The 26,255-nt window shown below is 31.1% G+C and overlaps 1 protein-coding gene across 7 annotated transcripts in view; it reads right to left on the bottom strand.

Annotated features, from left to right (window-relative positions):
* Positions 1-25,834, bottom strand: part of LOC128997682 (uncharacterized) — a 96,949-nt gene extending 71,115 nt beyond the window's left edge. For all 7 annotated transcript variants that reach the window (XM_054423329.1, XM_054423333.1, XM_054423330.1 and 4 more), the window contains exon 1: positions 25,771-25,834. In XM_054423329.1, the coding sequence (XP_054279304.1) occupies positions 25,771-25,825 (55 nt within the window). In that variant the 5' untranslated portion in view covers positions 25,826-25,834. The remainder of the gene's footprint in view (positions 1-25,770) is intronic.
* Positions 25,835-26,255: the final 421 nt, after the last annotated feature.

Genomic DNA, 26,255 nt, shown 5'->3' with positions numbered 1-26,255 from the left:
CTATAATGACTTCATTTTGACATGCCCTATACACAGTTTGATGACTGTGGGATGACTTAGGGATTTCAATATCCCAATTTAGCTCAAGGCTGACACAAACTTGGCGTAATGTGAGTGACATGTCAGCCAAGTTGGTGATTATACCTGAGTCGACGACAGGTCGCTTCCGTTGGCCTTAACTGGATACAAGGAAGTTTGAGTTTACAAAGGTAAAAGGGTAATCATACTACATACATTCTTTACGTAAAGATTCCAATGTTATTACGGTACTTAAACGACCACACTTATAAGTCGACTTCCATATAAGATTTTAATTGGTTTAAATAACAAAATCTTTCTAACCTAACCTAAGGGTTTTATTTTACCAATTTAGGTGTGTATATAATACGAAAGTACCGTTATTACTAAGTAAGGGGAGGTTGAAGGTGTTATTATAGATTTGTAAAAATAAAAAAATAAAAACTTTTAAACCGTGACATTTTGGACAGAGTCAACCTTTTGATATCGTGTTTGCTGCATCATTTTCTTCTAATTAAGATCTTTAATTTGGTGTACATATCAACCACATTTCAAATTCTCCACCAATCCTCGTGAGCCGGGCACATCTTAATGAGATAAAAATGGCAGTTAAAAAAAAGTGGATTTTAAGGAGTATCAAAAGTATACCAATTTATACTGATTACTCAAGCTTAATGATTACTAATCCCATGACGGATATCAATGTAAAAAATATATTAAACCATTTCGAGACTTTTCTAACACACTATGTCATTGAAAGGACGTTGGATATTGTAAAATTTACCCTACTTGAGGTGAAGCTGAGTTAACAACTACCAAATTGCCCAAAAGTTAATTTTATTGACATCAAAGTAATATTATTGGTACCAAAAGACGTAATATTTGGATTGCCACTCTCTATTAGTTTATCAAGTCCCTTTGGAAATCATGAACACATTTACTGAGGCCTACCACACAGTAATGGACCAACAAACATTGAAACAACTGTTTGGAGTTTCTGTCGCAGTTTATATCAATTCAGAAACATCGCATAAATTCTCCCTTTTGACCATTTTCATGTGGTTTGCTCTACTAGTGTAGAACATACACATCTCTTTGTATTCAAACAATTCAACCATCATTTGTTGTCAAAGTGTGGCAAGACAAAAGAGTATCTTGTTTAGAATCATACGCAATTATAAAATTTAACGTTTCATTATTTTGTCATTTAATTTTAAATTTTTTTACGATTCCTTTATTTTTTCAGTATTGTTAATCTAATGGCACAAATTTAATAAATGGTTTAGGATTTAATATGCTATGTAAACAGATTGTTTCAGTTTTATATGTGTTTGGTTGTAATATGTCTAAATCTATTAGAAACCTAGGTACATGATTTTGAGTTAGTTGGCTACGTAATGATTCTGCTCATAACGTATAAGAATTTGTTTTTATAAAATAATAGATAAATTTTACCTAGATATAAAAAAAAAACTTTACAAATCATCTAAAACTATTCCCCTTAAGTCTGCATTCAGGTTTGAAAGTGTATGAGACAACCAAACGGAATAAGTCTTGTTTCGATGTAAAAAACTAATACCACCAGGTTAAAAACAAAATGTGAATCATTAGACTACTTGACATTGGTTAATATAAACCATGTTTCCAAAATGTCCAATGAAATGAACCATGCTGTTACTAATAAAATTAGTAACTACCACTGCTAAAGACCGAATTCGTTTTTTTCATCCAATTCCTCCTAATAAAAAACAAAAAAGTAAATAATAAACTATATTCAATGGTGAACCTAAAATATCGATACCAAATCCATAAATCATATATGTCACTAGGTCAATAACAATGTAATATATCATTTACACAGCAACATATTTGTCTGCTATAGGAAACCTTTGGCCATTTCATTCTACGTTCGATGCGGGAACATATTGTTACATAAAAATAAAAGGTGAAACATACTTCTATCGATTGAATACTGTGAAAGTATATTTATTTATTCACTGTAACTAATATAATTTGTGCTAGTACTTACTCGACTGTATCAATGCGAAATATATTACCTGGAACACCATCACAGAACATGTTATTCTATATAAATAAATGTGTATATCTAAATAATAATTATAAAACATACACATTTTCTGAAAAGGAACAATGCGCAATTTCGCATTTTAATAGGGTTCAACATAACGATTAATACAATGCTAACCTTTTACCTTTCAAATATGACTATAAAAAATAGTTCAATAAATTAAAATGTAAGAAAATATCTTGATATGAGAATTAATATGATCTGAATGTTTGCTTGAGACAATTTCTGCCTACTATATAAATAGCATTACTAATTTCAAATATTTAAATTAGGTCTATTGTAGATCACTGTCATAAAAATTTCGAATTTCAATAATCTTGCAATTATCAATAACAGAAGCCGATTTCACATTCATTTTTATAAAATGTTTTTTCTCTAATTTATCTGACTGTTCTTAGACAACCATCCAAAGGAACTACAATTCTATACAAAACCGCTACAAATAAAGTTAATCAGCAATAAAATAGTTTTTAAAAGTTAACGGTATTCTATTTCCTAATATCTTTGAGTGTTTTTTTTTTTCATAATATTGACGTAGTTGAGACTGATTTCATCCAATTGTACGTCCTAGATCCTGCATAACATTTAAATGCATTTCGTGTGTTGATAATTCTTCTTAAACAAGAGCGACCTTAGAAATTGGCGGCTGAGTAAACCAAACATTGCAAAAAAATAAGAATTTCTGTACGTTCAAAGATACGTACAAAGATATTGAATCGACTATTCTAAATGTTTTCTCGACTAAAGATATTCTATCCTGAATTATCGTAAGACTCTTTTTCTGTTTCGATGGTTACCTAGGGCTCTGTCTCCCAGATTCTTAAGTTTTGTCATTGCAATTTTGGAAGTATAGATATTAAGAATGGAACATTTTGGTGTTACATTTTCTTCGCCCTGGTCTTTCGATTTGAATGCCTTATCAGCATACTTATCGTAGAACTGTATAGAGCACATCCAAAGAAATTCATTTTTATATTTGAATCTATTTACAATGGAGTTTTTACAACTGATCTTCCGTCATTTTCTATTATTCTTGTTCAAAATTTAATGTAGAACACGAAACTGAAATTCATATATATATATATATATATATATATATATATATTTATATATATATTTATATATATATTTATATATATATTTATATATATATTTATATATATATTTATATATATATATATATATGTGTCCGTTAGCGCGATAACTCGAGCAAAAATGATCCGATTTTGATGAAATTTGGTACATATGTGTAAACCTACGTTTATTCGAACGAGTTCGCGAACCAGCATGATCGGACCATGGGAACGGGGGTTTATGGGGGCTTTTATGGGGTAAAAATGGGTTTTTCCCATTTTTGACCAAAAAACCATAAAATATTGCAATTTCTTTCTAAACTATTTTGTAGAGCTTAAAAAAACAAATTATTTAGTATATTGAAGCGTTATAATGCTCCAAATGGTTACGGAGAAAATTCCAAAAAATTGTAAATTTAAAATTCCCATGTTATTCTTATGGAGAATGGAGAATAAGTAAACTGTTGTAGTTTGCTTGTTTATAAACATATTTTGCCCAAATATGGAAAATGTTTTTATTTCTTACTAACTATTAACATTTTACATAAAAAACACTTTTACCCTCCCTGTTGCAGCAAACCTAAGTTTGTGTAAAACTGATTCTAATTAAATAGGGAATAAATGTGATATTTTTAAGGAGACATTTTAGTGTAAATCTATTCAGGGAAATGGAAATTCGCTTAGTCTGCAGGTTTGCTGCGGCGGGGGTATTTAGACTTGGAACATTTGATATGCATCATCACACTTCATTTACTTTGTACTTACACCAAAAAAATTTTATCACACTGAGTACCAATCACCCTGTATATTCTCTCGATATGATTTGTCTAAAATTCAAAGAAATTAACAAATTCCATATTGTACAAATATTTATTGCATTAATAATTTATTGTCATGATGAATCATACCTACAGAAACACACCTTATGATTTAATTATCTGGCTTTAATCAATAGCAATCCAAACAAGATTAAACATTCAATTATTCAGTTAATTAATCTACCTCGATTTCCTCGGACAATAGAAGTAATGGAAAATGAATATAGTAGTGAATAATGAGTTTATCGACTCGACAAGCAATAATGCAGTGTCTTAATGTTATGTACGAAGGTTGACTATGTATGTTTTCTTATTATCAAAAACACAAGTAAAAAAATATTAAAATTACATTTATATCAATTTTAAGGACTACGAACCTAATTTCTTTTTTTAATTTGATACTACCGAATTTCATTTAATTTTTTAAGTAACTTGGTAAAAAAATAACGGTTTCATTTTACAATAATTATTGTCTATCATGCATGTGCAATGTAATGGTGTAACAATACAGCAATGCATCATGTCACGATTTAGAGCTGCCAAAATGATTAGCTGAAACTCTTAGAGTAAAATGTATTGTTGTCCAAGTGTTTATAGACTCTATTCCTATTCCAACATTCATATTTATTCAATAAAGTAAATACAGTACATTCATATGAAAAATATACAAGTTTTCGTGGCAACGTTTTCTCTAACATATGGATTTATTGTTTTTAAATGTCTAATGCTACCGTTTACAGAATATATGATTATTTTGTAACATTTGGTGTGGTCTAAGGTAAATAATACCATTACCAAAGTCAGAGCACCAAACAATTATTTTTGAAGCACTGCTTTGCGTAGGGGAAGCGTAAACTTTGTTTCATAAAGTATATCAAAGGCATTCCGGCCAATAAAAAAACGGAGATTACATTTTTATACTTCACAGCATTTCCTACTGTCCTTGTGTTTTGTAATATGTTTGCAAAAGTCTTATGGATGAAAAAATAATTATTATTTACCTGTAAAATTGAATATTTTAATAAATTAAAAAGATAAATTTTTTACTGTCATAGATTAGCCTACCAGTATAATTTTATATTTTATTTGGAGTTGAATCTAGCCTATATATTTTTTGTTTTGAAAAATCTATTTTATAATACTGTATCTTAAATAAATTAAAATGTTGATTAAATAATAGTTTTATTTTTTTTATAATCTAAATAGATGATTTAGGTTGGAATAAAATATTTCTCTCTAAATCTAAAAATGTTTGACCCAAGACTTGATTATTCAAGTTCGTAAATGGACATAAATATATTTTATCTTTACAGTATATCTTATTTTTTTCAAAACGTATTAGGACACTATAACATGTAATCATATCAAAGGCTCCATCCTTAAACATAAATACCCCCGCCGCAGCAAACCTGCAGACTAAGCGAATTTCCATTTGCCTGATTGGATTTACACTAAAATGTCTTCTTAACACGTTGGGTGCTGATGACGGGAATTCCCGCAATTGCTTAACATTGAAATAAATGCAACTTTTATGTTCAAACATGTCGACAGCACGAATAGTGTTAAAAATATCACATTTATTCCCTATTTAAATAGAATCAGTTTAACACATACTTAGGTTTGCTGCAACAGGGAGGGTAAAAGTGTTTTTTTATGTAAAATGATAAAAGTTAGTAAGAAATTAAAACATTTTCCAAATTTGGGCAAAATATGTTAATAAACAAGCAAACTACAACTTTACTTATTCTCCATAAGAATAACATGGGAATTTTAAATTAACAATTTCTCCGTAACCATTAGGCGCATAACAACGCTTCAATATACTAAATTATTTGTTTTTTTAAGCTCTACAAAATAGTTTGGAAAGAAATTGCAAAATTTTATGTTTTTTGGGTAAAAAATTGGAAAAACCCATTTTTACCCCACAAAAGCCCCCATAAACCCCCGTTCCCATGGTCCGATCATGCTGGTTCGCGAACTCGTTCGAATAAACGTAGGTTTACACGTTTGTACCAAATTTCATCAAAATCGGATCATTTTTGCTCGAGTTATCGTGCTAACGGACACATATATATATATATAAATATATATATATAAATATATATATATATATATATGAATTTGAACGGATGGTGTTTTTGGCCTCTAGGGACCTCAAAACGAAAAAAAATCGGTCCCGGGTCCAGGTCTTACCATGAGTACTACGGTAATAGCTTATTCCCTATATGGGAAATTCGCTAAAACATAATGTGCTAATAGTGTTTCTATGTTTCATCGTGAGATCATATTCAATTAAACCATTTACGTCATAAAATGTTTATAAGAATTTATTTTCATATTTATCTAGGGTTGTATTTAGGTTGTTCAAAAGTTTAATTTTCAAAAACCGGTCTTTTGTTTGTGCATACTACCATAGATTAAACATATGGGGAGTATGTTTAATCTATGATACTACTTAGCCATATTTTAGGCTCAAGCAATATTTTAGGCATGTTATTAAACAGGCAAGTGATACTACGCCTACATAGGCAACCACGATGTTAAGCATTGTTAGGACAGTGGAAGGGTATGAAGCTATTGTTGAGCTCTGTAAAATATGTTAGAACAAAATTAACACGTTGTGATGCTTGTCCGTATACATATATTTTGTTTCAAATAATTACAGTGCACATTGGATATTTTTTTTACATTATTTTAAATACGTTACGCTGATCCTTATGTTAGTCATTACTTCAGAATATTACATTTGGGAATATGTATAAGTAAATGCTTTCATAACTTCAGAAATTAAAAGTACTTTTAATTTTTTTTTTCATTTTATGGATTTTACTGTTTTTATTTATTTTTTTTTATTGAACAATTTACTGCAAATCCATATTTTTGTGTTATGTTTTATTTAGTAGATGCCTCTATCAAAATTCATTGATTTCTTTGACCACGTTTTTTAAGAGTCTGTATGGTTTAAAAACTCGAAAAGATATTCATCTTAAATTTGTGTATGAAAACTAAGTTATGTAAATTTTCAAGGGTAAAAAGAATTGTGTCTCTAAGAATTGGTATTTGAGGAGTACAATTTTTTAAAAATCTGATGTTCTTTTTTGTTCAGAGGGTTTTTTTTTACAATTGATTATCTTTTAAAAAAAATAGAGGCAATCTTAAATGAATATTTTTGTCAAAATATTTCTTAGCAGTTCTAAAAAACTGGTTTAGTACCCCAACACGCATAAACGACTGAATTGTTTTTAAAAACTATTCCAAAATTTTCTTACTCCGGAACATTTTAGTCCGGGGCTTTAAATAATAGGAATAATGTTGGTCTTAAAAAGTAACTACTAGGAATTTCAATCAAATCGCCTAGAACACAAACCAAAAGTAAATACAGTAGTTGCCTCACTGGCTAACAACACGATTTACAATGCTGACTTAAGAGATTGTTTTAGCCAAACCTTCTTAGCGAATTAAAGTATTTTAATTCAATAGCTCATCTATGTAATTAATATCTTATTCAAACAACAAATCTATAGTTTAACAGTGGATTGTGCTTATTAAAAGTGCAATGATAATTTATAATTACAAATATTTGAACAGATATAAATCTCTCTTCGTAATATTGATTGGTTTTGTTAAAGTGTGGTTAAATAACAAGTGTAATGGAAAATGTATTTATTTTATATTTTATTATAGTGGGAATATGTTCAAAACTATCTGAAATTGTGAATCTTAGGGTTGTTTTATTTTAGTACAGGTAGGCTTATAGTACATTCGTGTTTAACAGTTGTAACTGATAAAACAAAACGTTTTCATCATTAACATTAAAGTTTATAAAACATTTTTTATGAAACAAAACAAGCCAAAACAAATTTATGAACAAAGTTTCTTGCCCAGGTTGGCAATTATTAAAAGGCGCACAAATGTCCACAAAAAATTGATCATATAAAACTAAAAATATCCATTTCAAGCGATTTCCAGGCCACGCAAAATATTTATAAAGTATGTTTATAATTTTAGTGTTGCAAATATTGTCGGATGACTAAAAATATATGCTAAACCTTTTGCATTCAAAATATCACGAACGTACACGATCATATAAATAACTATATTGGTTAGGAAAAGGTCAATCACAAACCGATATCAAAGGTATATGTAAACCGATGTATCTAATATTGACACACACAGCTAGTTGAAGAAAATATTTGAATGGATTTTTTTACAAAAAGGGACATGTTAATGTTAACCTTATACTATGTTAAGATGCGCCTTCTTATTGTACGAAGCCAATAAATATTCCCTTAATTAATTGACCTAGTTATCATTGGGTCGGTCAGAGTATTTGGTATTCTTCTAGAATGACTTAAACCTTTCAAAATCCTACTAATAAAGACTTAATTACAGTAGCTAGGCAATCTGTTTGGATTCTTTTGTACTCTTTTCGCATCGTAATGTAATACATAGACCTATAATTAAGGTAAAAATATTTGTCAAGCGATAAATATAAAATAACTTGAATGAATATAAATCATCAATCAATTTCATAAAACGACAATTCTTGCTTCTAACTGATTTCTCCAAACATTTCAATGATTGTTACCATAACGTTTAATGAGATTCATTGCTACAACAAGAAACAAAACAGCATTGTAGACTGTAAACTATTTTGACGCTCGGCTTACATTTCCTGGTAGGTGTTTTCCAATGTTATTCTAATCACAGAGAGGGTGAATCTAGAAAACCACCCTTACACCTACATGGCTACTCTTGTAACAGGCGTCCATGTAGTTGTAGTTCTGTTGAGGTTTTTGGGTGTTTATCTGTGTATTGTTAAACAAATCGTTGTCAGTGTTTAGTGAAAATAAAATGTATTTAAGATGGATACAGTTGTTTATGTAAAACAAAAACAGAGTTGTTGTGCTAATAAACTGTTCATAAAAACTGCACTCCGTAAAGAAATGTGTTGAATGTATCAAATTGATATATTTTAAAAAGTAGGGGTTAAGTTTCTTCTCCAACTTAGAAACTTCAGTAAATGGCACAATTTATTTTATTTGTTCAAATGAGATAGAATCAATACCATCCATCAGTATAGATCACATTGGCTCTACCTTTTATATATAAATAAAAAACTTGTGCCCAACCGACTGGATTTCATGTTAAGTTAGACTGTATATACTCAATGGTTATATGGAAAATATTTATTTGGTTTTTAACGGTTAAAATTATTACAAGGAAATGTAATATAACTAAAGGTAAACATTTATACTCATTGGAGAAAAACACAAATTTTTATTCAGTTTTAGAATTGGTTTAGGACTCTGTCTTGAAAATCACAATTTGAAACAAAGGAACGCACATGATAAATTTTTACTATAGAAAAACACGTTGAGAATTAATAAAGGCAGAATATGTGAATCTCCTACGTATAAGGAGGTTATCGATAATCATAATTGTGTTAAGCATAAAAACACTTAAAACATATATCTACTACAACTTATTTTTTTGTTAGAAAAAATTTGTAATCAAGGTTCAAGTAGACATGATTCACGAAAATTCACAAACAATTATTTTTAAAAGAAAATTAAAATTTAAGAGCATTGTAGATGATGTCAAGTATATGTTATAAAATCTGTGCTCTACGGTAAGGTTGCTTTTTGATCCATCTAGTAATGTAAAAGTAATATGAGGGTTCTTTTGACCAAAATGTGTAATCACTAACTGAAATATGTTTCTGTAACAGCTTAAATATATAGAGCTTAAAGCTTATGTAATGTGCACCACTGCCACGCAAAATTATACGAATGTTACAATACAGACAACACACATCCATACAAAAGGGATTCCAAAGATATAATTCCCTGACGCATCTGTCTTATTCTTCCCAAGGGATGGGGTTTATTGCACGTTTTCATCAACCCAGTGTCAGATTTGTCCCTTGAAAGTCCGGAAATTTGTCATTGTCAAAACAAATGTTACGCTTCAGCTTAAGCCAGTTGCGCGCGGACCTTACAAGGATACTACTGTGGTAGTTGACAAATTACTAAAGCTCCTATAAGAAAGGACCTAAGAGGCAAATTCTTAAATGATAGTGGATATTTTTTTAGACTTTAGTTAAACACGTCATGTGATTGGAATGTGGAGTTAGTGCATATAATTATGGAGCATAACCCATGGTGTCTCCCACCTAAACTAGTGCATCAGGTTTATAGGAAAACTCCCTATCCTAATACTCCCACGGCAGCAAAAGTAAAGAATAAGCGAATTCCAATTTGTCTGATTGGATTTTAACTAAAATATATCCTTCAGTAGTCATATTTATTCCCCATTTTATTAACAGTAGATTTAACAAGTTCTTAGATTTGCTAATATGAAAAAGGGAAAAGTGTTTTTTTTTTATTAAATGCATAGGATGAAATAAATTAGTTTGCCAAATTTGATTAAAATATATCCACAAACAAGCAAACTACAACAGTTATATTTTCCCCCAGAATAATAACATGGAAACATTGGAATAAAACCAATATACGATGGTGTTAATGAAATTCAGGCATTTCCATGTTTAAAGGGTAGTAGGTAAATATTAGAAAAATAAGTTTTTGAAAAAAATCAAAACCCCCATACCAATCTTGTAGGTTTCCAAACTCATTCAAGTTTATCCAGCTCTTCTAATTTATCCTTAATTTAATGAAAGTTAATGCCAAAACGACTTGAGCAGTCGTGTTTACGGACATATATATTTGTACCAATTGTCCTTTGGCCTCTAAATACGTCAAAATGAAATAGTAAATCGTTCCGATCTAGGTACTTTGTCAACAACATTTAAAACCATTTAATCAGTATTTACTTTCCCAAATCGTATCTAAAACACGTCCTCTGGAATTAAACCTAATCATGTAGATGGAATAGTGAACTGACTCAGAAAATTGTTATAAAGGAGACACTGTAAGTAACAAACGCGGAGTTGAAGTCAGAATCATCACATTTCCTGATGGAACTAAATAATAAACCGACAACAAAGCTTCCAGGATAATACCATGAAAAACTTATTATGTTACAGTTTCATTGCTAATATGTACCCTTTTTCATTATTGGGATTTTTTAAATAATTATTCTCTTTCCTGTTGAACTTATATGATAATTGACATATAAAATTACAATTGAAATGCACTGCATAAAATCTATTGAATATAGTCCTATTAGTAATTTATGTGGTGGTAACAAAAATAATTTCACCAAACTCGTTATTTTAGTATAATACACATAATACACCAAATGTTCATAAAAGTCATAGGAAAAAGGCAAAATCTGACGCTATATTTTGCGTAAGGTAAACCCATTCATTATTTCAGTCTTGGTCTTGAATTTATTCGCAGTTATAAATGTACTTTACAAGATCAAAGTACTGTAGTAATGTCATCACAATTCAAACCCATGCGACGTAGAATAGAATCGTTTCAAAACTTTCTCTAGATTTCATGCATAACATAAAGATCTACTTGTAAATTGAATAGTCAACACGTAATTTAAAGTTATTAAATTAAATACTCTCACTAAACATTAGGTATTATAACGACAAAACTTTAAATATGTTGAATTTATAATTATTTGTTTACGTTACATGAATTATGCCACTTCATTACATTCTACCATTTCCGACAAATTTCGTTTTTTACTGTTCAATGGATGTCACCGATATTGAATGGATGTGTTAAAAGACGGATCATTACCTGTAAAAGCGCAGGTGTAAATTTCACCAGCACAGTTCACGCATCAACAAATGAGCTAAATGTGCTTATAGCTGATCAACCAATTTAGTATTTTGCTAAATTTTAAAAGTGTTATAGGTATATGCATTTACGGTGAATATGAAGAATATGAATGAATATGTCAGAAGGTTATTTTAATTTATCATTTTAAACTAATTAAAATAACACTCTTTTCATTTAACTCTGTAACAGATAAATTGTGTGTAGTTGAGTGTAATAGATTTCACTTTCACTTTGATCACTATAGATAAAATGTATTTTGTTTTATTTATACTTTGTTATCAAATTTCAGGTGATTATGTGGATTGTTTAGATTTATATCAAATGGGACGGATAATAATATGATTTATGATTATGGTCATATCAAATAAAAACAACCTAATCAGATCAAACACATCAAATCTGCAATTTGCCAAGTTAGCTTAATTAGAAGATATTATGAGTCACATAAGGTTATTTCAAATCAATAAATAGATAGATTGTTTCTGTGTTTGTTGGAAAGTGCACGCAGTTGTTAGTAAATATATTTATTTTGCTGCAAAATAATGTTTTTGTTGCAGTATCAATTTTTGACACATAGAGTAACAACACAACGTACATAGTGTAATATAGAGTAATTGATAGAATATTTTCATCAAAAACATGTACCCTTGATAATAGAATAGCCATTGATAATGTCTATAAGTTTTAGTGTGCATCCCCCTGTTTAGCCATTAAACTATTGCTTATGCAAAACCATACGAAATTGTTATGCATTCGTTAATTAAGACATCTGAAACGATTACACTGAATAAGTATATGTAAATTATACAGAAATTGCATTATTAATTTTAACCATGGTTTACTTAGCCATGCTTCACACAAAATAATATTAACTTAGTGACTTTTATAGACAATTTCATTTTCAGTGTTACATTATAATTATCTATCGCATTGAGTCATTTGTAAAAAAATGATACAAACAGTTGGTTTAAATTACATAATCATGATCGCACAATAATGATGGTAAAGGGAAGTAAATTTACCAATAGCATGCCTTCTATATCTCGAGGGAAATAAGATATTCATGACATAGAGATCAAAGAGATACGTTTACACCGACAAAAATTATCTCTGTAAAGAGGTTGTTAAATTTTCCATTAATGAACATTTACCAGACAATTTGTGCAATTTATCGGTACAGATAATTAATTTATAGGATTTTAATGTGCATGGCGTTACAAAAAGTATGGTCGTATATGCTGAATTTTCGTCTGCAGTGAATGAGTATTGCATGTCTAAAACTAACAAACAAATAAGTTAACTTAGAATAAAATAATCAATTGCCTAATCATGGGAGTTTTAAAACTCATCATTTTCAGTAGAGTAGAAACAATTTATCCATATACTTACAACAATCAAGGTTTTCTCTGTTATACAACCCTATTTCACCTGTCCTACTTAACAGATTTTTATGATTGTTTCATTTTAAAGCTTATGATCCAGAACACCTGCGAATGGTAATTAAAAAGGCAATTTCATTAACTTCACCACCTTAGCGTTTGATTTATTTCTAGACTTCGCTTTGAAAAATCCAGCGATGCTGACAAACTTATTATATCAATTCTAAATATAAACTTTAATTTCAAATGCTGTTCCTTCATATAAATGTTTAACGACAGTCGGATTGTAAACTAGAGGATAAACGTAAATTTGGATCTAAATATCTTATTTTTATTTAGTTGTAACCAGATTGAAGTAAGTAAATCATTCTTTTTATGGTTTGGATTTGCGATTAACTTTAATTTATTTGAAAATTAGCAGTTGTATTCACCGTATAGCTGTCAAAAAACATAATCCTCAAAAGCTTAAAGGGTAATGCATTAGGTCTATACGTTACGCATCGGGAAAAAGTTTTAAACCTTATTCAAATGCGCAGTTAGCACAGGAGTCCCCTTACTCGAACTTAATCTCACTTTGAAATCTACAAAACGCTTGCCAACAAAAAAATATAACATACCGTTAACAGCGAACCTGCATACTAAATTAATTTCCTTTTGATAAGCTCACTCAAATAGCTCTGCCCGAATCTAATTATGTTGACAACAATAATGAGATTATGTTTCGACCTATTCATTACAATCTATGACTCACTTGAAAAAACAAAACGAATCAAAAATTCCAATCTATGAGACACAATCGTACCTAATATTCGCCCTTGTGTTGACTAGAATAGTACATTGTACAGCAGACTACATACAAAGCCTGAACTAACTGGTCCTACATGCTCATTAGTGTCTGGGTACACGGCTGTGTTCCGTACACGAAGCGCATGTATTACGCCCAGAGTGTAAGCGGCCCAGGTATCCTACTACTAATACTGTCATGCTGTTCAACATTAGAACATTGTGTATCTATCTTTAGCAATGTTTCTCTTTAGAAGTAGCTGTTACCGTTGACATTGTAATGCGTCTGGGGCAACGTTAAGTTTTGTTTTAGAACCCCCATAACGCACAGGTTAAATTATTTTGTATGTGTAACCATTTTAATCAGTTCACGAGAATGGCGGTTACAGGAAAATCAGGTGTTTTATTTGTCACATATACATTTTTCAAAGATATTGACATTTTAAAAATATTTTGCACTATTTTTGTGAGTCCGCGGCTCAGACAGTTGCGCCAACGGCAGCGATGTCCTAGGTTCGGTCCCTGGTCATTGCCAATACTTTTTATCAGTACAGTTCACCCTCGTACTATACCGGCTCATTTCTTGCTTTGCCGGTTACTTTCCATTCACAGATCTGTAGTATACGGGCAAATGGAAGGTTAAAAGAGGAAAAGCAAGGTATTACAGAACAAATAATTGAATACACTCAAAGAAACTTAACCCGAAATCTGCAATAAATTGTATTGAGTATGTACTATGTGTAATTTCGAAATTCACCTTGTATAACATCAAACAGGCAATGATGAAACATATTTATTCGATAACGTTCAACACCTCCGGAAAGCAGCAATATCATAGAGAAGTTAATTAATAACTGACGAAGCAAACAACCGCATGAACTCATTACATCACCTCACATCCTTACAAAGATTACAGAACTGCTACTGAGACTAAATTAATAATATTATGACGTATATTATACGCGTTGCATAGCCTCTTCTGATACAAGGCCGCGGCGAGACAAAAGTGGCAACACTGATGTCCCGTCCAACCGAAACAGCTGTTGCAGTTAGTTATGATGGAGCATCTGCGCAATGTTTATGTTTACATGATTGTTATTACTGTTGTAACCATGGCAACAGACTGGCCGGTGCGACGTTGCCATACACCAAAGCCGCTGTCTTACTCAGCTGATACTGTAAGATGAAAAGTCTAAGGGTAGTTCGGTTACCATGGTTACAATAGGTTTTGGCGCACACCGCTGGGAGCGCCGTGTAGTTTACGTAGCGCGTACGCCGTAACTACATAGCGCTCCCAGTGGTGTGCGCCAGAACCTATGGTAACCGCAGCACAGCTGATGGTCTATATTTAGTTCATTTTGTCCATGGTATGATTTAAGCTACAAGCAGTCAAAGCTACAAGCAATTACATTTTATTGGTTACTCACTGTTTCGCCTGATGTATTCTAATTTAGAAGTCACTAATAATTATCAATGTTTGAACAACCCACAAAACTCCGCATTCTTTCATAAAATATTGTCAAAGGAAGTTGAATACGATATCCATATCTAGAGATGATTGGAAAACCGATGGAATCTGCTTTCTGCAAAGCTTGCCTTTCTGTGACCAGGCAAATTCTTTATAAAACATGGGAGATTATCCATAGAAAGAATATGAACACTTTAGCAATTAATTGTTTGTGAAAATCATTCAAATTCAATAAAACAAAATATTTATTGGTCAAAGAAGCACACTTGAACTCTTGGTGGGAAAGTATCTTTATGAATTATTTTTTGTTTTCATATTTAATTAAATTATTGTTTTTCCTTTCCAATTGAAACATACTTTTTACTTCTCTATATTTGTTTACCACTCATAATTTAACATAATCAAGTGTTAAATATTACTCAACAGAGAAGAAAAAGAAATAAAAGATATTTCTTACTTAGATTTTAACCACTTGTAATTATTTTATATTACAATAAAAAAAAGTATTTTCTGTCATTGCTGGACGTTTTGATCACTGTAAATAAGTACATAGAGTTGTTTGGGAGATACTGTATATGTCTTTATAGCGTAAATTTCACTGCATGATTTAAAGGGTCGTTAGTTGAAGACAATAAAACATTCTAACGCGTTAACGATATTTCAAACGCATTTCAATGCACCTTCGAATGTCCTGCTTTGTGAAGGTTAGGATAGCTTTGAGCGAATCTCCAATATAGGAAATATAAGCTAGTACCGTAGGTGTCATTGTGTCATGGTAAGACCTAGACTTTGAGGTCCCCAGAGGCTAGAAACACCCCCCCCCCACGTTAAGATTTATATAATATATGCGAACCAGCATGATCGGACTATGCTATGAGGTTTATGTTTTCTTTAAGGGGGTTTATGGGTGGTTTTATGGTTAAAAAATTTATTTTCCCCTTTATTTTAGGCCTCATGGGTTTACTTGTTAATGAATATATTTTAATGAAATTTGGAAATTTTGTTTTATTATATGATAAGCTATCATAATTTCAATAAAAATAAAACACCTCAATACCTTTCCTGTAGCAGCAATACAGTATCTAAATAGGAAATAAATCTGACAATTTTAAGAGAATATTTTGGTAGAAATCCAGCCAGATAAATGCAAATTCACTTAGTCTGCAGGTTTGCTGTGGTGGGGGTATTTTATTTTATTTTTGTTCCTTAAATCATTGTAAACCATTTTTTAGAGCCAAATACAATAATTTAGTGTATTGAAGGGGTTAATGACATAGTTAAAATTTACAAAATGTGAATTTAAAATTCCTACGTTATTCTTAAGATGAATAAGTTAAATATTGTTGTAGTTTGCTTGTATGTGGATGTATTTTGATCCAATTTGGCAAATTGGTAAAATAACATTTCACTAAAAATCACACCTTAGCAGCAAATTATCTTCCTCAAATTAGCACATTATCTTCATTTTAGCAGCAAACCTTAGTACTAATTCAACCTAATGTTGTTAAATAGGGAATAAATCTGACATATTTAAGAAAATCTATTAGTGAAAATCCAATGACGATGAAAATGTTCTTAGTCTGCAGGATACTGTGGCGTGGTTTTATCTTGTAGATCTGTTTTTCATTTCGTCCCGGTAGAACCAAGTACTCTTGGGAAATAAGAGGTAGACGGTACTTATCAGTCAAGTGGTGTATTTACTGCACTGTAATATGTCTAAATTCTCTTATCTTAGTCAAAACTAATATGTATTGCCAATCTCTTGATTTTATAGTAAATCTTCTGGTAAAGCTATATCTTTGAGCAATTTGTATTTAATCGCCAAATGAGGCTGCTTACCAGGAAGGAATTTGAAGATTTTTGAACATAGAAATGTTGTCAACTTACAAGTCTATATTTGTTTTCTTATATGAAGACATGTGGCTTAAGTGGGCTTGACCAATAAGTTTTCATCATGTTATGGTTATGTTCATTGGTTTATATTTTGTAAAACAAATCATACCTGGGAACTTCTGTTATGTAAACGTTTACTTTGCGATCTTCACAAACCACAATGTGCTCAAACATTTTTACTAAGATGTACAAACCGTATTCAACTTCGACGTATTTTTAAACAAGCCTTTATAATTTAATTTTAAGGTTTGGAAAGATTTGCTAGTAAGAAAAAGATTAAGAGAAATACCGTTGTTTTCCTACTTTACAGCACTAGTGTGGTAAAGTAACGGACCAAAAAGGTTCGAGGATTCAAAGAAAATTTTAAAACTGTTGTACTTCAAACACCGAAGTATCAGCTGGTGTAACGACCAATTTCTACGTCGTCGTAAAGCCTATATCACGATCGTTGCGTAAACTACTACTTTATTTCAATTCAAGGAACCAGATATTTTAGAATTTACGGTAATATATTAAGAATTATGAACTATATATTTAAGAAATGATGGTTTCGATTTCTAACTGTATCCGAATCTCAACTGTTTAGGTCTGTTTAGGTTTGACTGGTTGCATCGAATCTTTTAACACATCTCATCCACTTTTGCAAGACTTGTTAGATCGAAAACACCACTTTTCCTTGGCAATATAGATTTTTCAAATTTAAAATAATAGTGACTGATTACAAGAACCTCTAATCTAAATACGACACTGTACATTGCCGAAATAAGGTCAACGTCCTCTATTGTAACAACCTGGAAGTCTGAACGGGTTTATCCAATCAATGGAAAAGCAAGGTTTGTATAGTGACTGGGAACGCACTGGGAAATCGACTTGCTTTGCCTTTCCTTTCGAATTTTACCTTTTGTAACACTAGAAATTGCATCAAAAGTGATACAATCAAAGAGTTATTCATCGAATAAATGAAATTATAGTAATTTTATATCATAGCTTAAATAATTACCTAAATAACTTTACAGCACAACTCAAAATTCTCTTCCTCTAGGAAAAAATAAAGTTAAAAGTCGGTAGAATGTCTTATTATATTGTTACCACAAGTCAGCTAAAGATAATGTTAAGAAATATGAATTGTTTCCTTGTGTTTATTATGTTTTTCATCCATTTTAAAACTATCTACTTTGGAACTAGTTCTCTACCTCTAATATATCAACCAAAAAGCAATGCACGTGTTGTGGAATCTCTCCTAAAATAAATAAATTTATTCGGGATCAACACCCTCTAAACATAGCTGAACTGAAACAATGCTAAAGAATGCTTCAGGTTTTACCGGTGGCTTATAAACTCAAATAATAACTAAATTGTTTACACAAAAAATAAGAAACTGAAAAAAAGATAAATTGTGAACACTTTCTTACTAAGACAGCTTGATAAAGCTTCTTTGACTTGAAACATGTAAATAACTGCACCGTTTTAAACCATTTTAACACACCAAACGTTCAAAGACCGTAGTTAAAATTGTATTAAATGAAAAAGCAGTATTTTGCTGTTCAGTGGTGTTAGGTGTACACTTATAACACTTTGGTGGGTTGTGGGGGACGACAAGCTCACATAAATTATTGAAAGCATTTGCTTTCAATGAATTTATAGCTAATTAGTTTTTAAAACCCTTGTCACCTGATGTTTTATTCAGTCCGGCCAATGTGCGTTAAAAGCTTTCAGATTGTACTAGCCTTGTTGAATGTAAATTACCGATTTAAAATTTAGCCAGACTTGGGACGACAACACATTTTGATTCGGTGACAATACTATTCGCAAAATTTTCTATGTTCGCTTAGTTTTATAACTTGTTTGTTGTTAACTCTCTGATCGGTAAACTGTTGATCCCTCTCAATATTTGTATAATCCTTTTTATTTTCATCGCAAGCTAAAGTATTTTAGAACAGGTGTTTAATAAGTTACAATAAACTGACTTTAAATATAAACTGGCAAAGATTCGTTAAAAATTTGTTTGTGTAACTAGTGGGCGAAGTGGCACTAGGCTAGTGTGGAAAGTTTCTCGAGTGCAGAAAAGGCAGTTTGCACTAGTAATATACATTATATTTTTCCCACAATTAATATAAAGTATAGAAATAATTTGTCTTTCAAACACTAAACAACACGTTTTAGGTTAGGTTAAATCCCCAACAAAATGGGAAACACTGAAACAGCTGATAGTAGTCGTAGTATCTTTAAGTGTTATCAATATATTTCCAAGCGTACACGGATTACGTGCATAGTAAAAGCACGTTGTGTTGTGTTGTTTGGTTGGAATACTGGTGTGCGGCAAAAAAAAAAAAGAGTGTGGGAAGAGTAAGAAAATGCAGCAATTAACAACTTTCTTTACTATAACCAGTGCAAGGAAGCTTGCTTTGTCAGGTGACTGTAGGAAAAATATGTTTGAATAAAATGGTTTATATAAAAATAGATAAATTAAAAGACTTGCTTTTGAGGTTCCTTTAAATTTATTTGTATTACAGTAAATAAATCACAAAGGAAGATGGTTTACATCTTAAATATTTTTTTATTGTACTAACTGAAGACTTGACTCACTGAAGCGCAGCTTACAAGTGGTGGTATGTTATAATAGCCAAGTTCCAGGTAATTACATTATGAAGTTTATAATTATTCATAATATAATTACTCTCATAAGACAACGCAACTTCTTAAGAATTTGGAAACATATTTTGACACCCCTGCCCTTGTTATTAACTAGAGTTATAACTTATAACTAAGTAGAGTTGGGTTATCAAAATAGTTTACGTCGGACTTCAAAAGATGCTTCTATTAGTAGGACGTGCGGTTATATGAACTGCTATTCAAAGAACGATACACACTAATAGGTCGTCCAGTGGTCGAAAACTCGACCAAAAATATGAAATGTTCTAAAAATATTTCCTTTTCTATTTTCACCCTACGCTGCAAATAAAAACATGGGAATTTAATTTCTTCCATTTGTTTTGATTTTCTTTTTATATTTCGTTGTTATTTCGTCACCATGGCAACCCATAAGGCTTATGTATTTTTTAAATTTATTTTTTTGCTTATTTTTTAGCCTATTTTAATTTATAAAGTGATTCTGTACCATCTACAGGAAAATATCTTTCTAACAGTAGCGTAGATTTCCCCTGCGATGCACACGAGCTGAGAAAGGAGGTTTTCAAGAAACATGCTTGCCTATTAATATATTAGATATACACATTTTAGGACTGTATAACTAGATTAAACGTATCTACAGTTAAACCAGTTTTATCATTGACTATGTTTTAGTCATCAACTGACAATTTTGCGTCAGATGAGGGTAATTTTTTTTACTACAGTAACCTGACAAAGTGGGCTTCCTTGCACTGATTATAGTACAGAAAGTTGCTAATTGCCACATTTACTTACTTTTTCCGCACGCTTTATACTCTTGCCGCACTCCTTTTTTGCCACACTCCAGTATTCCAACCAAACAACACAAAACAGCGTGCTTTTATTAGGCACGTAATATGTGTTCGCTTGGAAGTAAGTCAGCAATACTTATATTCCGACTACGATCAGCTGGTGCAGTGTTTCCCATTTCGTTCAATGTTTGTATTTAACCTAACCTAAAAACGTGTTGAATAGTGTTTTAAAGACTAATTATTTACATGCTTTTATAATAACTGTATGAAATATAATGTGTAACGCGAGTGCAAACTGCCTTTCCTGCACTCGATAAACTTGTGCCACTTCGCACACTAGTTACACAAATAACTATTTCATACAATTAAAACGTACTATTTCCCCCTCGTTATATCTATTATTGCATAACAAACTTAGCTGCACAAGGACAAAATAACATTGTTAGTTAGCATTTTTTCCCGGCAACTTTAAACATTTTGCCCACTTATAGCTGGAAAGAGAATATGAATATGTCAAAGTTTTCAGGATGCCACTAAACTATACATAGCTGCCTTACAAACACAAACTGACCTACGAGCAGCAAAGGCTGAAAGTTTCAGGTCAGCGTCCGCCATTGTCAAGCTGAAACTGAGTTTCAAAGTTGATCCAATCACTGAAAAGTCCAAGCCTGTGAATTGATTGGAACTTCTAGGAAATGGACCTCACTGTGTCCACTCTGTAGTCAACGTCCGCTAAACCTATATGGCGACTTCATTTGGATCATCTGGGTTAAAGTGTGCTTCAGTTAAGTTAGATTTGATTAAAATCTATTCAGATAAGTTAGATTTGATTGAAATCTATTGTTTGGATGAGGGGGTAGCATTTGGATGACTAAAATATAAGTTAGACGGGGATTAATCACCAGTTCAGTCAGTTTTCGTAAATTTTTAATAAAACAATAATTAATTTTATTGTTCTCAAAGGCAATACTCTTGTCTGCTTCAAGTGACTGTAGTTTTCTAAGTTTTATTATTTACTGTACCTTAGAATAATATTTTGATCAAAAAACCTAAATTAAATATTTTACTCGCTGACGGATACTAGGCTTGAGTTTTTTATTAAAATAAAATTTACCAATGAAAAACAATTGAAACTAACAATGGTTACTGTCAATAGCTTCGTATTCCCACCAGCTTCTGTTTAACTATTCATTTTCCATTATAATATTATGTTAATTGATGGTTTAAAATCTTAAGAGCTACAATTGATTTAGTTTGAACGTATATCTTGAGTTACTATAATAATTGTCTCCCAAATATAGCATTGCTAATCCACCCAGTGAGTGTAGCTATGTTTTATCATGACCAAAATCCTGATATCAATATTGATTAGGTTTTATACCTCTTTGACGACCAATGATACAAACAATTTGTATCTTTATAGCCAAAATTACGACCACTATTTGTAACTCTTATCCCAAAAGTGCCAGACGGCTTACAGAGTTTGGACAGCCGTTGGGAAAATGTAACGAATAAAATTAAATTACAAAAATAATAGTAAATATTTAAAGGATTACTAAATTTACTTTAGTAAACCAATTGTTGGTGTCAGACTTAAATTAAATCATCATCAAATCGTCACAACAAGAATCAAAGGCTATTGAACAGGTAACAGTTTATTTAATAATTTAAATCTTCAATATCCAGTAGTAGGAAATGAACTATATCTCCATGGCCACCATTTTGAAAAAAATATCTTTATTATTTTAGACGTAGTTTATTGCTACTATAAATCGTATGCCAAATTTCATAAGGCTATATTACGAAACCGTTTTCGATATATGAATTTTAAATTCTAAATATCAAAATGGTGAGTATCTCACCACTAAGGCATAAAAAAAATGTTTTTCTTGATTTTCATTAGATTTTTTGCCCATAAAATCATTTTCCAAAGTTTGGCTGTTTACTTTCGGTAAACCCTGTATATCACACCATCAAATGGTGTTCTTAAACATTTTTTATACAAACTAAGCATACATAGTTAAATATATAGATCAAGACGCAATGAAAATAAAATGTGAAAGTATCTTTCTCGACGCAGGAAGAATGTTTTCTTGTTGTAACAGAGGAGCCCTCAATACAAAATGACGTCATATGCGTCAGTAAGGGTACAATGCAGCTATTGTTGACTTGTTATGAGAAACAACAATGCTAGCCACTTGCGTGGACGTATCTGCTGTATTCTTGCAAAAGTACAATGGTTCGGACCACGTATATTAGAACAGAAACGGTATGGATCATAAACATAAACAATGATGTCACTGGTCCGAAATCTACACTTTTTAATACGCAAGCAGGTTTTTTGTGACAATTACTCCTCCGAAACTACTGAACCGATTGACATGTTATTGGCGTCATTGGGAAGAGCGTAACGTGAAGTTGTGCAGGAAACTTTCTTTTTAGGAAAATAATTAGAGAGTGAGGCCCTGGGGCCCTTTAAAGTTTCGTATTTCTCCATAAGATTAACATGGGAAACAAACATTGTTATGAAACTCCAGCTGTTGTCAGAAATTAAAAGTGAGAAGAACATATGTTAATTGTAAAATTGTGACAGAGAGGTTATGCAGAAAATCAGGTAGTTAATGGTTATTTGGTGCTATTAAAATAAAGACTGAAATTTGCAAACGTACTGGCGACAATGAGTGATACCATGCAGACTACATTATCATTGACAAAGACCAACATGGACAACCTATTGCGGCTATAAGTGGGAAACATTTCTAAGATACACTAAAAGCCAGATCACCTTTTGATAAATGATAAAATATTTACAAGAAATGTTGATTATATTGAACTGTTAAGTACATTGTGAGTATTATCATTAGTTACGTAATCTTTGAGTTGACTCTTTTAAACTCATCGGAATTTATGACTTATATTTGTTCTTAAATAAGTTATTTGTTTTTAAATAGCTTCCTTGCGATTGCTCGATGTCGAGCAAAATGTACGCTAGTAAACGTTATTTTGTTATATTAGTATTTTAATAAAACTGTCAAACAGCTGTTACTTCTATTAGTATAGGCATTTGGGTCAGTGACGTCATTTGTTCATGTATTTGATCCATACCGTTACTGTTCTAATATTCGTGGTTTGGTCTATGTTTTCTTAAAAATAAATTAACGCAAACTGAACATTTGTCAAAGTCCATGCTATGGTGTAATTTAAAGAACACCTCTAAATGAGAATTTACAAAAGATTTTTACAAGTTAAATGTAAGATTAAAATTAGTTCAGTTACGTATTACATGGTATTACGGTTGTATAAATAAATTGCAAAGAACACCAAAGTATTTGATTATATTTTGTTTTGCTACAGTATGGGATATAATATGTGCGAAATGTTAGGCCTATAAAACTGTCCATTAATAGCTTAATTTTAAACATATTAAATTGTATTTTATATTTTATACCAAATATACAGTATTATCGCGATGAGGTGTGATTGTATTAAATTATTTTGGATTCAGTTTTAATATAAACGCTCTTTACACTTATAAACGTGGAAATGTAATTATCCGTAATATATTTTCATTAATTTCATCTATTTTCATCAAATTCATTTTCTTAACATTTATCAAAAAAAGTTGCTGAATGCGTTATCTTTCCAATGTCAATTATTATTCAATACAGTGAATAAGTCCTTTTCTTTACATAATTATTACTACCCTTATAATATCTCCCTACCTAAGGCACCATAGGTTTACCGTAAAATCTTTCATCCACGTTGTTTCCAAGATTATTTTAAAATGTTGATGCATTTATTCTGTTTTGCTTTCATAAGGATACATTTCCAATATAAAAATGCGTTCCTTTTGCGATAAACATTTTATGTTAAGGAAACAAGTTTATAAGTTATTTACTCACAAATTTTAATATTTGAAATTTGGGTAAAATTGAGGGATCTTTTTAGTAAATTATGTTGAGTTTGAAGATTTTAATTAAGTAAGAATTTACTTAATTAAATAAAGTAATTAAGTAATTAGCCGGCTGTTGGCTTAAATGGAGGCTGTAGTTATAAGCTTCAGTTTTTAATTAAATCACTGAATATTTTAACAATTTTAATAAAATATTCAGTACAAAGAAAGTCAATATCAGTTACACTATAATTTTCTACAGGATGTAACGTGTTATTTTATAGTATTAAATTATGAATACATCCAAGAGTTTGAATTTTGGAGAGGTGCGTGTCCTAAGTTAATTTGACATTAAATAAAGTGTTTTCAACCAACCAGAAAAATAACCATAGGTTTGAGTAGTTTTACCATACTTTCATGGAGTATATTATGCAAAGGCGCCTACAGTCATGTCGTTATTGATGTTTATATGTTTATTAAATTTGCACCTACATGTATTTTCTAAGGTTTTGGAGCTAGACTCTTATTATTTAAAGTTTGAATCATTGGAAAAATTTCAAACCCTATAGAGTATTAATTTTAAAACTGGTGGAGCGAGCTGGTCTGGTGGTAGAGGGTCTTTGGTCCCCGAGTTCCCGGGTTCAAATCCCACCAATGGATTTTATCTAATTATAATTGCTTCTAGACCTAGTCTCAAGATATGTAGGAAGCAATTCCAGGCGAAAACTTAAATAAATATATCAAAACAGGAATAATGTAGTACTGTACAACTTAAAGTTGTTTACCTAATGTTTAAGTTATGCATACAAAATTATTTCAACAATGACAATTCACCATCCAGTTAAAATTATCCTCAGTTTTGTGTACTTTGCACTTAACCTGGTAGCTAATTAATTCAAAAGTTTTTAAAAGTTGACTTATAATTTTAAGATTTTAAAACTTCTCAAATTGCTAATAATCAATTGTTGAAGAATTTTCAAGCAATTAAATACTATTTTAAAACAAAATTACTATTTTTAATAAAATTAATCATTTACAATAACGCTCCAAGAAATATTAAAAGTTCCACCTACAAAATTGTTTTATAGACACCAATTCAATCTGTTAATCACGACCGATCGTCAACCAGTCAATATAAGGGATGGAATATATTTTAATAAATTTGTTTCCAATTTTACCTGCACAGGCCAGAAGTACGTAGATGATAGCGGAGATGGCGACACAGATGTGCATAGCTTGCGACATGTCGCCGAATGAGACTCAGCCAAGCGACATGGGGGGTTAAAAGGCAAAACTCTCCCCCTGCCCTTACACCCACCCCGCCAACGCAACTACTTGTTGCTTGGCTAAGGAAACGTATTGTACCACGAATTTCCTGACGATTTTACTATGTTCGGAAGTGTTCTATTGTATACAAGCTAGTTCGAAAATAAATTAAGTTAATTGGTTAAATTACTTTCCCAGCCATGTGATTCGTAACTGGTTTAAATTAACATTACATATTCTTCCTTGGATAAGGATACATATTGTACAAATATCCTGAAGTGTGTGTTTAGTGTGCTCAGTTGGAATTGTTCTGTTGTATACAAACTAATTCTTTTACTAAGTCTTTTAGCCACCCCAACCAAAAATAAAAACTTGGATGCATCTGATCACATTTTAT

Source organism: Macrosteles quadrilineatus, unplaced genomic scaffold (assembly GCF_028750875.1).
Source record: "Macrosteles quadrilineatus isolate MER2022 unplaced genomic scaffold, UCM_ALF_1.0 Scaffold_6__1_contigs__length_79288215, whole genome shotgun sequence".
Classification (NCBI taxonomy): Eukaryota; Metazoa; Arthropoda; class Insecta; order Hemiptera; family Cicadellidae; genus Macrosteles; species Macrosteles quadrilineatus.
Note: the sequence above shows the minus strand (reverse complement) of the source record. Positions and strands in the feature narration are given on the sequence as shown.